Consider the following 15,702-nt stretch of genomic DNA (forward strand, 5'->3'; position numbering starts at 1 on the left):
CAAGGGTCAACAGTGTGGAGTAGAGACGCTGAGGTAACCCAAGTCAGAACAGCATCAATGCACACGAGCATGCACAGGTGTGCACATGCGCACACACACACACTACAGCATCCAGACCCACACTCCCATCCCCTATGGAAATTGAAAGACCCATGAAAAAAATGGAGGGGTTGGAGGAAAAAAATAAAGCAAGCCCTGCCCACAAATGTACCACAGTCACCATTAACGTCATATTTATTGTTATTTAGCTGCTCAGGAAAACATATACAGGTATATACAATATGCATGAATACAGAAGACTGCACTTTACATATTTTTTTAAAAAAGAAAGAAAAAATAACACTCAATTTCATGAGCTATTGTCACAGTCTTCCAACCAAGCATTTCAGAAATGAATTTCTTTTAAGAGTCAAAAAAGATTACAGGATTGCCTAACACACAGCAGAGTTAAGTTTTCATATTTTACATGTGCAATAACGTTTTTCATAGTCTTTCCCGAAGAGTTTGTTATGAAGTACCGATTACCAGTGTTTGGAGTCTCGTGGGTTGCGTGTGTTTTTAATTTGCTTTTATTCTTCCCATTAAACCAAATGTAATGAAATAACATCCCTTTGCTTAAGGCTATTTTTAAAGCTGTTCCATTCTGGGGTCGTGGGGAGCGAGAACATTTTAAACTTCAGGGGTGTCCAAGGTTGCTCGGACCATGAGCTGATGGACCCAACACAGGGAAAGTCAAAGAAGATGCTGTGCTCCCCAGCCTTAAGCAATTAAGGAGAAATCATTCCTGTTTAAGAAAGAGAAGGATGACGCTTTCAAAACAGCTGTACATTGTGGAATCAGAGGGGTCGTGGAGGTGAGCACAGACTCCGGCTGGCTCTCCTGCAGCGCATGGCAGGCGGGACAGTCCCTCCCCTTTTCTCTCCTTTGGTGGTAGAACATGGGGCTGAGTCAGCTCCCACCTTCTTCCCGCTGGTCAGTGCATACCACCTGCTTCAGCCTGCCCTCTGTGGGGACCAGGATCACCCCCTGGTCAGACTTCCCTGGGCCAGAACCTTGGACCATCCAGGCTCAGACCCGAGCCAAAAGGGCTGGCCGAAGGAAAGACGAGGCGGGGCGGGGAACAGAAAGAGCAAGACTTTTCTGGACGCTCTTCTCCCTTTGCTGAAAAGTTCTTTGAAATAAACAATGTGGGTGTTGTATGGTAAGCCCAAAGCCTTCAGGTCACTTGCTAAAAAAAGCCGGGTCTGCAAACTCTGGGGACATGGGGCGGGGAGAGGATGGAGGGGGCGCAAGGCTCAAAATGGAGCATTTAGTTAAGATGTTCCTTAACAGAGACTGAAAGAAAATAGAAGCGTTACCGATTTTGGTGAAGTGCTATCAGTCGCTTCTTGTCCGGTCCCACCCCGCAGATCTGAGTGCCCCTTGCCATGAGTCATACAAGCCCTTTGTAGTCATCAGTGGCACCCAAAGATGTCCACCCCTGCCAGCGCTGGGCCTCCGCTGACCATCACCTTGGGCGGGCCAAGTAACAGCCCCTAGCTGAGTCCAGGAGCCCTGCTCTCTGCTGCTCTGCTGCTCCCGCCACTCCCTCACCTCTACTCAGAGGAGAAGTTATGCCTTCGTGAGTCGCTTGGACACGGCTCTGGTTTTGGAACAGGGTGAGATTAAATCAAAGGGGGGCAGATTATGGGGTTTCAAAAAGAAGGCTCAAGAATCCAATTCACTAGATCCAATCCCTTTTTCCCTCCTCTAGCTCTCAGGAGTCTGCAAACCCCTGCAAAGAATACCCCCAGGCTCAGAGAAGGGGGGCTTGGCAGGCAGAGCCTGGGTGCGTCTTCATTCACCGAGCACCTCAAAAAAGCACTAAGGAAACCCTGGTCCCTCCTAAGGATGGAGGGCTGCCCAGATGGGAGGCAGCAAAGTAAATGGGGAGGGGAGGCAGAACAGAAGTCAGGGAGGTAACCCAGCCCCACTCCTTCCCCCGATGCCTGCTGAGAACAGATGTCGGATTGATGCTTCCACTCCAGCACCTGGGAGACCCAGCCGGCTGGGAGCCTGCAGGTCCCCAGGGACTCTGCAATCTAGACAAGCACCCTCCCCACACGGACCCAGGCTGCGCGGCACAGCGTGAAAACTCAGAGCCTGGGCGTTTGTGCAGAGAGGCCCAGAAAAGGAGAGAAAATACCACTGTCGAACCTTCCGCCTCCTTCCCACAGAGCGAGCTGGACACGTCATCACCTCCACTGCAGTGAGAGGCAGCTTCCAGCAGAACAGAGCTGAGGGCTGAGCGTGTGTTTGCAGGAACGAAAATATATATCTCTATTTTCTCAGGGAACAGACAAAACAAAATCCCAGGCGGAGTACCTAAGGGGGGCATTAATTGTTTGGCTCCTGCCTGACTGATGACAGTTGGGTGTCAATATATAATATTGTGATGACAATTTGACTCTCACCCGGCAATATTTCAGAACTACTATTCTCCAGGATTTCCATTTTAATAAGCAGTGAACAAAGCAAAAAGCAAAAAAAAAAAACAAAAAAAAACAAAACAGGCGGTGGGGAGGAAGGTGGGGACCAAGACTAAAAGGGAATAAAAAAGGAAAGGAACTCTTGTCTTATTATGAAATAACAATACTTGGACATACAGCAGCACAAAAATAAAACAAGGAAAGAGGTCATCTAAAAAACGTATGCCAAGATTACAGAAAAAAAAAAATGGGAATCACCTAGCAGGAAAAAGGCTTCAGCAAAAGTTTGCTAACTGCAGAAGGGTTAACACTGGTAACATACCGTGGCTGATGAGTTTCATTTTTAAAAAAAATTTTTGAGGTTTTTTTTTTCTTTTCCCTTTAAATTAACCCTTTCCGGTCCATATGCCACTAAGCAGGTACCAACCTAGAAAAAAAATCATCCACTCAGCAATAGTGGCCTTTTCGGATTAACAGGAGAGGTGGGGTAGGATCAGGTGGAGGGGGAAAGAAGAGGCAGGGGAGGGAAGGGCCTGGTGGGGAGGGGGTGTTTCTTGTTAGTTCAAGTCAGGGCGGCCACGAAAGTCCCAAATCTGTTGGAAATGTCGGAGTGCAGGGACCGCCAGGTGGGCACGGAGGCACGGGCCTTGGCATCCCCCACGTCGTCTGTGCAGTGGACAGACAGGCACTGCAAGTGGCTGCCGGGCTGGGTTGCCGAGGCCTTGTTCGCGGGGAGGTCGTGGGCTGCAGAAAAAGAAGGCAGAGAGAACTGTTAGCTGCATGCTGACTCTGTGGGAGGCCCTCATAGGGGGGTAGAGTGGAGAGGCAGAAGAAGAGAGGTGGTGCCCAGGCCTTCTTTTCACACCTAAAGATGGTCTAAGGTGATCTAAAGATGTTTGCTTCAAATCCTCTAGCTATTGCCTCTGACTTGGGTTGTAAGATCTCAGCCAAGGGAAGAATTCCTGCTGGATCTGTTTCTCCAACCCCCTTGGGATATAGGAAAGTTAGGCAGGATAAACTCAGGATATGCCCTTCTCTGATGGACTAGAGTTCCCAAAAGATTAACTGGATCTGGAATAAGTTGGGAAGGCTTCCTGGAGGAGAGGTCTCCAAACTGGGCATTGAAGGATGTGCAGGAGTTCATCAGATGCAATGAAAGGGGGAGAGGAGGATTGTCCAGGTCTAGAATACAGCCCATTCTCTTGTCATGCTCCAGACAGATGTTTGCTAAGGGCCTATTCTATGCTAGAACTTCCTTACCCAGTGCCAAACTGCTCAGAATGGTAGAGACGAACAATGTGGACTCCCCAACCATACCAGTGGTCTTTGCTGCTGCCATGAAGGGACTTTAGGTGATGGGGTGAGAAAGCCTATTCCTCTCTGACATCCTTAATGAAAATCCCCTCAATTTCCTCCTCACTCAGTCACACAGCACCAGAAAACATCACAGACCATAGTAATGTTTAATTAGACACATTTGAGGGGAAGGCAATTTGACAACCATTCACACCTTAGTATGAATTAGATTAGAAGAGACCAGGAATTTGGAGTTCTGAGGCAGGCAAGGAAAGGAGGCAGTCATTTCAGAGGACTGCTAACTTATTGCTGCCCAGTGACCAAGGGTTCTGTTCTGAAGCCTATTAAAGGTTGATGATTATTCTCATTATTCCTTTGTCAGAGCCTGACTCCCAGAGAGGCGAGTGACCTGCCCAAGGTCACAGAGCCAGGATGGGGCAGAGTTGGGTTTGAAGATGGGCTAAAGGTCAACTTCTGACTCAGCAGAGGTGAGAAAAGCTAGAATGGGGGGTGGGGGCCCAGCTCCAGCCGAGGGAGCACACCCAGATACTGAACTTCACAACCGGCCCACCCTCCTCAGCACACTGTGCAGGCCCAGCTAGGGCTCCATGCCAGGCAGGAGCCACCCCACCCATCCCGCCCTCTGGGATGGGGGTGGGCCTCCCCCAGGAGTTAAGCCATGGCCTGCAGAGAAAATCCTCTCTGAGGGATGGGCCCAGGCAGCTGAGGCCAGGTCATGACTTAACTGGGTTTGGGGCCCCCACCCTGGAGCCCCAGTGACACCGGCTTTGGGACCTGCATTCTTGGGAGGAGCTGGAGCTGGGACGGAAGATTCCCTCCTTTGCTGCTTCCATCCTTCATTCAATTAATGTGCCTTCACTGAGTCCCTACTGTGTGCTGGACGTGGTGCTAAGGCTGCAGATTCCAGCAGGAAATAAGACACTGTCTTCCTCCTCCTCTTGCATCTGATGGTGAGGCCAGGCGACAGTGTCGCAGCACAGTCACTCTGGAGTCACAGACTGGAGCTTGAATCCCAGCCCCTTCCACTCCCATGCTGTGTGGTTGGTGGGGTTGACACTTTCCCTCTCTGAGATTCAGTTCTACTCATTGGTAAAATGGGAGATGCCATCTCCCTCAAGGCCTTGTAATGTTCTGGCAAACAGAGAGATCCCCAGACAGCGCTGCTGGGACTGTCATTAGTCTCTGGGGTAGGGGAGGGGAGGCAAGAGAGGAGGGGTCCTTGCCACCATCTAGCAGCCTCCAAGCCTTGTCCTCTCCTGGAGACTGACCAGCCTGTCATGTTCCTGCCCATGAAGCTGGAATCTTTGCCCATTTCCTGGAGGGGGAAGCTGAGGTTCCAAGCCTGAGGTTTCAAAGTTAGTTAGTAGTGGTGGAGCTGGGATGCTGGGACCCCAGGAAGCCAGAGAGATCAGATTCAGGGTCCCCTCATCCACAGCGATCCTGGATCCTAGCAATGCTGATGCACAGCCCTCAAGCCTCTGCTCTTGAGCCCACGCTTGCCTTGCTCCCAGCGACATCCTGCAGCCTGACACCCCAAATAGAATTTTGCTCTGAGCGCTGCAAGATCTGGATTGGGGGGAAGAGAAGCATCTGCCAGAGTGAAAGAAAGAGACATTCTGAAAGGGGTTCCTTACTTCACCTTACATTATCTCAAGGAGCTGACGCAGCAATGCTTGTGCCCATTTAACAGGTAGAAAACCAAAGTTTCTTGCCAAAGTTTGCACAGCCAAAGAAAGACAAGACCCAGACATAAGCTCCTGATACCTGGCCCCCTTGCTCTGTAGCTAAAAAACTAAGAAGGTGGAGAAAAGTTGGCATGTCCAGAGCTTTGTGCTGGAACAGAGGAGGACCAGAACTCTTATGGGAGCTGGGTTTGCTCAGAGTGTTCCAAATGGCCAGATTTCCTGAAGATGCTCTCCTCCTGAGTTGCAGACAATTCAATCAAATATCGTGCACCAGAACCAGAGACAGCTGCTCTTCGTACTTGGGGTAGATTTAATGAGGGCGTGACAGGCACACAGCTGAACACTTCCGTGTATTATCTAATTCCATCCCCCAGCAAGCCTAGCAGTCAGGCAACCCTTCTCCCCACTTTAGAAGGTGCACTGGGGCTCAGAGAGGGTGAGGGGCTTGCCTGACATCAGAGAGCTCAGGCACAGGATTCCCCAGCCCCTGTCTGGGACGAGCAAGTCTGGTAGCCATGAGGAATGTTTTTAAGAGAGAATATTACTCTTCAGTTCTTGACAACCCAAGCATGACCAAACTCATCCTCCCGCCGGATTCATTCCAGCTGGGGGACCCAACACGCCCTAGGACCGCGGCTCCCCTGGGCTGCTGAGTGGCTGCCGATAAATCAGTCCCACGGAAGCCACCTCAAGTCAGGGCCTGCCCCGGCTCGGGAGAGGCCCTCCATTCCGGCTCCTGGGGGCAGCAGGCATGCCAGCCCCCACGCCAGGACCCAGAGATAAAACCGCCCCCTCGCCTAGTTCCCAGGGTTGGGGGTGGGGGGACAGGAGTTAGTGCCTGGCACTGACAGACGCTGTAGAACCCCATGGGTGTCCTCCTGTTTTCCACTGTTGGTTGTCGGCCTCCCCCATCAGACTGGCTGTGGCGGGGTGGGGCAGGTTTGGCCTGTTCAGCTCAGCAGGGGCCTGAGTGCTGACTGTGAAGTGACCCTCAGCCCTGTTTGACAGACGGGAAGACTGAGGTCCCATAGAATGTATATATGTATGTGTGACGGGGTCAGGTTGCTGTACAGTAGAAAATTGACAAAACTCTATAAACCAGCTATAATGGAAAAAAATAAAAATATTTTTTTAAAAAAAGAAAAAAAAAAAAAAGACTGAGGACCCAAGGGGCAGGGGCCTGCCCAGGGGTCACCCAAGGCCAGATCACCAGCCTTGGGACCAGCCCTCTCCCCTCTCCCTTTAGCCCGGGATTCCCCACAGGTCAGGCTGGCAGCATCCTGGAGCCCCACCTGGGCAGCTGGCACCGCCCTGCAGGGCCTCAGCTTCCCCATCTGTAACGGGGATGGTGATTCCTGGTGGGCCTGGCCCAAGGCAGCTGAGGGAGACCATACAACCACATGGCTGAGACTGATGACACCACGCATGTGGGGGGGTCAGCCCCTGAGGCTGCAGCAACATGGGCTCCAAATGTATAGCCACAAGTTGCCTTACCCCATGCAGGGGCTGAGATGAGGGGTTTCCGCTTCGCAGGACAGATGGAGAGCCTGCCCAGCAAAAGGAAGGGGGAAGGGTTTAAAAGGTCACCCCCTATTGGCCAGAACGGAGCACCTGAGTCCCCACGCACAGGGGCAAGCCCGGCGTCCCGTTCTTCCTCCCCACAAAGGCTCCTCTGCCCTTTCTCCACGTGTGCAAGCCCTGGCTGATCCATCCTGGCCCTCCCCAGCAGCCCCTCCCTGAGTACCACTGATAACACGCTTCCTGCTCATCCACCCGTCAACACAAGACCGCCCCAGATTTTGTCTCCTGCACTTTCTCCATCCACAGAAAGGACAGTAAATGCCACAAAGGGAAGGGGAGAGCCTCAAGCCCAGGGCCAAAGTGACCATGTAACTAATGGATGGATTTCACTGCTCCTGTGGGTTCGACAAAAATCAAACCTACCATTTGCGCAGCACGGGACTTTCGAGCACATCACTTCAGCTCTCAGAACCTCAGTCCTAGGAAATGGGGGAAATAATAGGACTGGCCGTCATGGAGGCAGTTACAAGGATTAAGTGAAATGATCCATGTAAAGTGCTTAGCACGCAGTGCGCTCCTGCCAATGCCAGGAAGACTCCTGCGTGGTTGTTGCCCGGCCTGCAGGGACCCGGCCGGGCTGGGACAGCTGACTGGAGTGCTAACAGGGACGGCTGAGTGACCCTTTGGCTGGCCACCACTGGGGGAAGGGAGAAGGGAAAAGACTGCATTTGTTTACCTGGGGACAGCTCATTGTTAATTTCACTTCTGGAGATGACACTCACAGAAGGGACTGAGTTTTCTTTCTTTCTTAAAATCACCAAAGCTGGCCTTGTCATCACCATGCTCTGCCCTCAGGATCCCTGGGACTGGGTTCCAGTCTGCGTGCACCACATGCTCTGGTGTCCTGAGCTCTGGGTGCAGGTGGCTGCCACCCTCTCTATGACGGCAGCTGAAGTGGGGCTTCAGCGGTACCCACAGCCATGGCTCTGTCTTCAAACCTTCAGAAAGAGGACTTCTGCCTGGCCATTTTCTTTCCCTCTGCCCCCCAGAGGGAAAGCCAGAGGGATAGGGGTCAAGGGTGGGCTCCTAATAGCACCCAGATCAGGGTGAGGTATCAACCTGGGCTGTAAAATGGGAACCTACTTCCCCAGGCTTCTCGGAGGATTAGTGAGATAACACGGGTGAAAACTTTAGCACAGGAGCCCTTAGAAAAGGTTAACTGCTCTTAGGATTATTATTACATACTATTCGTTTACAGCCCAGGACTTTGCAGTCCAAGCTAGTACTGCCGTGTGCCAGCCCTGTGCTGTGGGGCAGTTCCTTGTCTCCGTGCGTGCCAGGGGGCTGCCCTGCCCCCTGCCCACCGAAGCTGGGGCAGGGGGGCGGGGACTGGGGTGCAATCCCAGGCAGAGCAGGCGAATTAGAATTCCATGCGTATTTTTAACTCAAAGCTTATGTAAGGAACAGTGTGGGCCCCAGAACACAATAGCGAATGACTCTAGCCCGACTCACCCTCGCCCGACGGATTCCGACAAAGGGAAATGTATTTTGGTTTTTCCTTTATTTGGACCTGGCGGTGGGGGGAGACGCTGGTGTCTGTGACAGCTGCCACTCAGCTGGGGGCTGGACCATTGGGTCTCAAAGCCGAGGTAGGCAGGCCTGGAAGACACAGGGCTGAGCCACCTCCTCTGGGCACCTCTGTCCTACAGCCAGGGAGTCCTTTAGCCCCCAACCCCCACCCCCACCCCCGCCAGACACATCCTTGTGGCTCCAGACACTCCTAGCTCCCAGTTCCCATCTCTGAGAAAGGCCAGGCCATAGCTCCCCAGGCTAGCTCAGGACAGAGTCCAGCACCACGGAGGGAAGAGCTTGCCTTCAAAATGCACCCACTTCTCTCCTGCCCTGTCACCCCTTCCCCAGACGAGGCCCCCACTCCCGCCTGCCTCAACTACCTTGCTGCTCCCTCTGCTTCCATGCTGGCCCACTTTTCCCTGTGAGCTGAGTGAGGAACTCTGAAGCACTGACTAGAGCAGTTCCCTCTCCTGCTTCAACCTTCCATGGCTCCCCAGTGCCCCCAAGATAAAGTCCCCAGCTTCCCACAACCTGGCCTCCAGCCTCACCTCTTGGTGCGACACCGCTACCGTCTCTCCATGAAGCCCAATCCTTCCCTCCTCCACACCTCTGCTCCTGATGCTTCCTCTGCCTAGAACACCCTTCCCTCCTCACCCCTGTTGACTCCTACCATCTACCTGGCTGTCAGCCTTGTGGTGATGTCTCTCCAACGCCTCTACACAGAGATGCATGACCCCCCCACCTCCCAACTTCTAGCAGATGGCACCCCGCCCCCCCGTCACCGTAATAGTAATGATGCTGCCACAGACCACCTAGCTGGCTACGGGGAAGCACTGGCCCATCTCACCCTGGCGGGGGTTGGGTGGGCTCCTATGTTCCAAGCTCTTGAGCAACAGGCCACCAAAGACGGAAAACAGGATTGGGGGGCGGGGAGGGGGACTTTGGAGTCAGATGAGCAAGGTCCTTATCTCAGTCCTGGCATTTCTCCCAGCAGGCTGACCTTGGGCAAGTCACTTTCCCTCCCCAGGACTCGGCTTCTCTCTGTGAAACAGAGTAAGGTCAACACCCAGGTCCTTGATCAGTTACATCAAGTTCTTTTGTGCCTGGCACTGGGTGGGTGCTCAGGTAAAGCCCATCCGCAATCAGAGCAGGAGTAAAGAGTCTTGTTCAGTAGTTAGCAAAGTCCAAGGCTTTTTCATGAAACACTAAGGCACATCTCCAAGAACCTGCCATGGGGGCTGTGAGGGAACCAGTCCCAGTGGAACTGGTCCCCACATCCCAACTGGAGTCCTGCAGAGCCTCAAGGAGGACCACGCCTTGGCTGCCTGTCCATGTCCAGGCCCTTGCTCACATCCCATCCTTCAAAGGCAGACAGGGTCTGGGAGGCTGACTCTAGTGTCAGGGGCAGGAACAGCAAATCTAAGCCAGATGTCAGGTGGCACAAACACGGTCTACACAGCCACCAAACAGCACGAAGCTGGCAAGCCCAAATCCCCACACTCCGCAGCTTTGGGGTGTTCAGAAACCTGAGTTCAAATCCTACTTCTTCAATCTGAGTCTCAGCTCTGCCCTTCACCAGCTCCATGACCTTGGGCAATCTCAATTTATTGAGCCTCAGTTTCCCCATCTATAGAAGGGGATAACATTCCCTCCAGTAAAGAGCAGAGGAGCCTGGCCTGAATGGAGACCCTGAGGGCAAACCGGTCCATGGCACTCCCCGCAGTCTCTCTGGTCCCTGGCACGCAGTAGGCACCTGATGAGGATTCATGAACTATTTGAATGAATGACTTAAATTCCCACCCCAGCTCTTCACTTGCTTGCTGTGTGACCTTGGGCAAATCACTCCCCGTCTCTGGGCCTATCTGGTCCTCACTAAAATGAACTGTGGTGAGTGGATGTACAACCACACCCGCCTGCGCTCTTTCTATCCCTTTGGGGCAATCAGATTTAACATTTCATGAAGGCAGGAGGCTGAGGCAGGTGCCCTTCCAAACCAAGGTACACTGAGATATGCTGACCTCAGGCTCCCTCTGGGGCCGGGCCTCTGCCAATCTCATTAGGCCAACCCAACACCCAAGGAGAGAGGGCCCCAACACTGCAGCCCATTTTACAGGGGAGGAAACTCGAGGTTCAGGAAGGGGATGTCACAGACTCACAGTTAACACAGCTGGCCAGTGGCAGAGCCAGGGTCACTCCCAGGTCTGTCCGATGCCAAAGTCACATGAAGAAGTAAAACGTCCCTGCCAAGTGGCAGGTACACCACCGCCTCCTCCCCTCTCCATCTCTCTCCTTCCCACCAGCCTCACATTCTCGCTCAGTCTCCTTCTCCTGCTGCCTCTCTCCCTCCCTCTTCATCTTTTTCTCTCTCCCTCTCCCCTCCACCTCCCTCTTCCCCACTCTCTCTCTCTGGATCAACACTCTCACTTTTGGAGAAATGGCCCTGAAGTGCACAGATGGGACGAGAATGACCCCGGTGACACAGCAGCAAGGGCAAGACCTGAAGCCCCCATTCACTGGTTTCTCCGGGGATGCTGCCAGAGCATTTCCATATCAGCCCCATCGGATGGGGGGCAGCATACGGCACTCATGGGAGCTCCTGATGGGCAGGGAGGGCCCCCCACCAATGATCAAGAGGCCCCACGAGGGTGAGGAAGGGGCCTCGCTCTAGCCGCTGGGGCAGCTCAGTCTGGTGAGAGGTTCAGCCGGGCCCCTGGAAGCCCTCAGAAATTAATTGGAGTTGACTTGGCTGAGGGCAGCTGTCATTTAGATTGAGAGCTGGCTGAGGGCTCCACTGAGGCGAAGCAGCAAGGGCATCTCGGGGACCAGGCTGCTGAGAGCTAGGGGTGGGACCGGGAACTGGGGGCGGGGGCGCTGAATTCCAGGGACCTTTCCCAGCCCAGGAGGAGGAAACACCAGGGTGGTGTATGAGGCCCAGAGTCCACAGGATGGACAGGGCAGGCCCCTCACCCTCCCGCCTGAGCCCCTCCAACTGGGCTCCTTCTCCTGGCGCCTGCGGCCACGCGGCCAATGACCTGTGACAGATGCAGCCCTGTGCACCCCCCAGGCCACTCCTGGTCTGCTTGCTGCTGTGACTTGACAGGCTGGGGGGGGTCTGTGAGCTGAGCCCTCGGCCTGCACCTTCCTTCTGATGGTGCATCAAGGATGCTTATGCAGGGGGAGCTCTGCACGGCAAGTTTAAACACTAGGTTTCGGGACTGGCTTTGGGGATATTAATGCCTCCGAGCCTCAGTTTTCTCATCCAGGAAATGGGGGAAGAGGGTGTTATCCTCATAGGGTCGTTGGGAGGGTCCAGTGACAATGCAAAGCACTTAGCACACTGTCAGGCATTCCCAAGAAACAGTAGCTGCTGTGAGTATTTCTCGTGTGGTTATTGTATTTGAGGTACATTGCAGCCCTGTCTCTGGCATAGGCCTTCCTACTCTCTGTTTTCTCGCTTTCTCACCCACAATTCATCCCCATGACATTGGGCCCAGGGCTGTGTGGCCCTGGGCAGGACACTGTCCCTCTCTGAGTCCTCACCTGTATACTGGAGGCGACCTAACACCAAGGCTGACACCTCACTGAGCTCCTTGCTCTCTGCCTGTCATGTGATAAGCCATTCAACCATTATCTTTATAAAACAAGACAAATTTACCTGTGCATTTCTATAGTTTTAGAACCACATTGCTTTCAGTCCATTGGAAGAAAAACCAGATTCAGGCTAAGTCTGAATTTTAAAAATTAAGTTTCTGAAGCATAGATGCTGTGGATGGAGGTCCTTGCGGGCAACTGCCCTGCTTGCCCATCCGCAGGTCTGAAGGGGCCTTGTGATCTTCCCACGTCAGGATAGCAGGGAGGCAAGTGGCCTGCAAGCTCAAGTAACTTCCCCTAGTGCCGCTGGGTCCCAAGGAAGGGCTCGGTCTTGGGACAGTTGTCACTACTGGGCCATAAGACCCACAATCAGCTGCTTTGACTCCCCAAGTCTCCATTTCCTGACCTAAAAAGTGAGTTTGGTCATTCCTGCCTTGCAGAGATGGGGAGGAAAGGCCTGGTACCCAGGTGGTGCTCAATATCCAGTCACCATAATCATTTCCCTACATCTGGGCCTGGGCAGCCTAGAAGAGGGAAGATGGTGATAACAGTGTGATGATGGGCTAAAGCACTAAAACGTCACAACCAAATACGTGCTCCCAGCTATGTGCTGGGCGCTGGGCTCAGAGAGCTCCCAGCCTGGTGGAGTGATATTCCAGTAAACACATAATGGCAAAAGAGAGATCATTCCTATCGGAGCAAAGTGGGACCCCGGGGACAGGTGGGGGTTGGAAGACTTTGCAGAGGAGAGGACATGCTAGAGGGGCTTTAGGATGAGTATAAAGCTTTGCGTCAAGAGAAGGAAGAGGGGGAGTTCCTGTTGTGGCACAGCAGAAACAAATCCAACTAGGAACCGCGACGTTGGGGGTTCGATCCCCAGCCTCGCTCAGTGGGTTAAGGATCCAGCGTTGCCTTGAGCTGTGCTGTAGGTCGCAGATATGGCTCAGATTTGGTGTTGCTGTGGCTGTGGCATAGGTCAGTGGCTACAGCTCCAATTCAACCCCTAGCCTGGGAAACTTCATATGCCACAGGTGCGGCCCTAAAAAGCAAAAAAAAAAAAAAGAGAGAGAGAGAGAGAGAAGCGAGAGGGGGCCCCCCAAATTCCAATACCACTGTTTCAGAAGAACAAGAGCCCAGCCCAGGGACCCTGACTTACAGCCTGGGGGACTCAGAGGAAGAGAAGGCTGCAAAGCTCAATGGAGTCAGTCATGCAGGACTGGAGACCCCAGGAAAGAGTTTGCCTCTGCTGCTGCAAAAAGGAGCCAAGGAAGGCTTTTTTGGGGGGAGGGGGACAGCCACATTGGGAATATATCAACATTAATAAGAGGCTTGAGAGTTCCCTGGTGGCCTAGTGGTTAAGGACTCAGCATTGTCACTGCTATGGCACAGTTTCCATCCCTGGCCAGGGAACTTACACAGGGCCACAGGCACAGCAAAAATAATAAAATAAAATAAAATAAAATAAAATAAAATAAAATAAAATAAAATAAAATAAAATAAAATAAAATGCCTTGGCTTAGGACAGGTGACTAGGAAACACTCCCTCACTGGGGACAAAATCCTTTGTGCACCCCAACTCTAAGCAAGTGGGGGGAATGGCTCCCACCCTCATGACAATATTCTGAAACAGCTCTGGTCCAACTGGACCAGCCTTTTCTCCCTGGCAGCCAAGAAACCCAACTCAGGCCCTAATTCCAGCCCTGCCATGTCTCAGGTGGTGGTCCCTACAAGAGACTCCACCTCTCCGTGGCCCCGCCCCCACACGTGATCATCATCCCGCCATGAGCCTTTACATCAATGAGTCCTCTCTAAGGATACAGGTGGGGACACTGAGGCATGAAGTGGAGAGAGATGCACCCCAGGCCATCCAATGATGGGCAGAGGGCTGAGGGTAAATCACTCTATCTCTCTGCGTCCTTTTCCCCATCTGTGACACGAGACTGCACTCTTCCCCACGGTGCTGCTGGAAGAATGCCATTTGATAATGAACTAACAGACACTCCTTAACACCTACCACATGATTGTTCTTTTACATTCACTCCTGGTTCTTTTAAACCGTAACCCTGGAGGCAGCTTCTCTTCTCTTAGCCCCATTTCAGAGACGAAGAACCTGCCAAGGTCAGCACACTAGAGCCCACGGGGTGAGTCCGGTCCACCATCTGTTTTTATAAATAAAGTTTTATTGGAACACAGCCATGCTCAAATGTTTCCATTTCATCTATGGCTGCTTTCATGCTACAGTGGTGGCGCTAAGCAGCTATGACAGAGGTTAGAGAGCCCACAAACCTAAACTACTTACTATCAGGCCCTTGACAGAGAAAGTCTGCCAACCCTTGAACCTGAGGGTTAGAAAAGTGGTATCACTCATCCAAGTCCACACAAGTGGGAAGGAGCAGCCAGGCACCCAATAGGTCCTCAATAAACACTTCCAAGAAAGGTGTCTGTGTGTCAACAACACTGCGGATCTGTGAGGACCCACATGGTGACGCTTAGGGAATCAGAAATGGCCTCCCTGTTCACTAAGGCCCTGTCTTCCTGTGGTGGAGACCATCCTGCCTTCCTGCTGAAAAATTAATACAATGGTAAAATGCTGGTCGTAGGGGAAGAAGAGTTGTTGTTTTGCTTGTTTTTTAAGGGCCGCGCCCATGGCATATGGAAGTTCCCAGGCTAGGAGTCGAATCAGAGCGACAGCTGCAGGCCTACCCCACAGCCACAGCAATGTGGGATCCCAGCTGCACCTTCATGGCAATGCCAGATCCCTGACCCACTAAGTGAGGCCAGGGATCAAACCCACATCCTCACGCATACTAGTCGGATTCTTTTCCGCTGTGCCACAACAGGAAGTCCTGAAGAGGGATTGTTGTAAAAAAAAAAAAAAAAATCACTCTAAAGCACATCCACAAATGCAATGAAAGAAAGAGGAAAGAGGTGGGCCCTCCAGGGAAAGGTGAGTCGGCCACATGAGGCGGGAGGAAATGGGTAGCCAGCTGGCACTCACCGGCTCTGAGGACCCCCCTTATAGCCCAGCCTCAACTCAGGGAAGGACAGAGTAATGGGCACAGGGCATGGTGACAGGCCGGGTAAATGAGGCCTGAGTGCTCTGGCAGGCAGATCCTCTATCCCGGGGCTGGTCTGGGTCCTTCTCACCGACTCATCTCACTTATCCCCTAACAGCCCCATGAGGTCACACAGCTAGAAAAGTGGAGAGCTAGAATTTGAACCTGGGTCTGTATGAGTCCAGAGTCTATATCCTGTTAACCACCCCGTGGCATCTGCTTGGCCCGGGGAGAGAGACTGATGGAGCAGTAGATGCTGGTCTGGGTTTAGAAGAAGCCAGTTGGTCACTCCCATCCAAACAATGGAGACCAAAATTCCCAGAGCACCCGGCCTGGCACACCCATCTCCCAAGGGTTCCAACAGGTCCAGCCTTTGGCTTTCCAGGGAGAGGTGTGCCTGCCAAAACAGACTGCAACCTGGTTTCCCTCCAGGCTGGGCCCTCATCCCCAACTCCAGGAAGCTAAGGTCTGGCTCTGCTGGAAGCTGGCTGT

The 15,702-nt window shown here is 52.8% G+C and overlaps 1 protein-coding gene across 2 annotated transcripts in view; it reads right to left on the reverse strand.

Moving 5' to 3' along the window:
- Positions 1-216: 216 nt before the first annotated feature.
- The window catches only part of MN1 (MN1 proto-oncogene, transcriptional regulator), a 48,118-nt gene continuing 32,632 nt past the window's right edge, over positions 217-15,702 (reverse strand). The window contains exon 2 of one of the 2 annotated variants that reach the window (XM_047760755.1): positions 217-3,212. In XM_047760755.1, coding sequence (XP_047616711.1) covers positions 3,031-3,212 — 182 coding nt within the window. In that variant the 3' untranslated portion in view covers positions 217-3,030. Of the gene's footprint in view, positions 3,213-14,184; positions 14,314-15,702 lie in introns of those variants that run through there. The other variant, XM_047760756.1, reaches the window with a different exon arrangement.

Source organism: Phacochoerus africanus, chromosome 15 (assembly GCF_016906955.1).
Source record: "Phacochoerus africanus isolate WHEZ1 chromosome 15, ROS_Pafr_v1, whole genome shotgun sequence".
Taxonomy (NCBI): domain Eukaryota; kingdom Metazoa; phylum Chordata; class Mammalia; order Artiodactyla; family Suidae; genus Phacochoerus; species Phacochoerus africanus.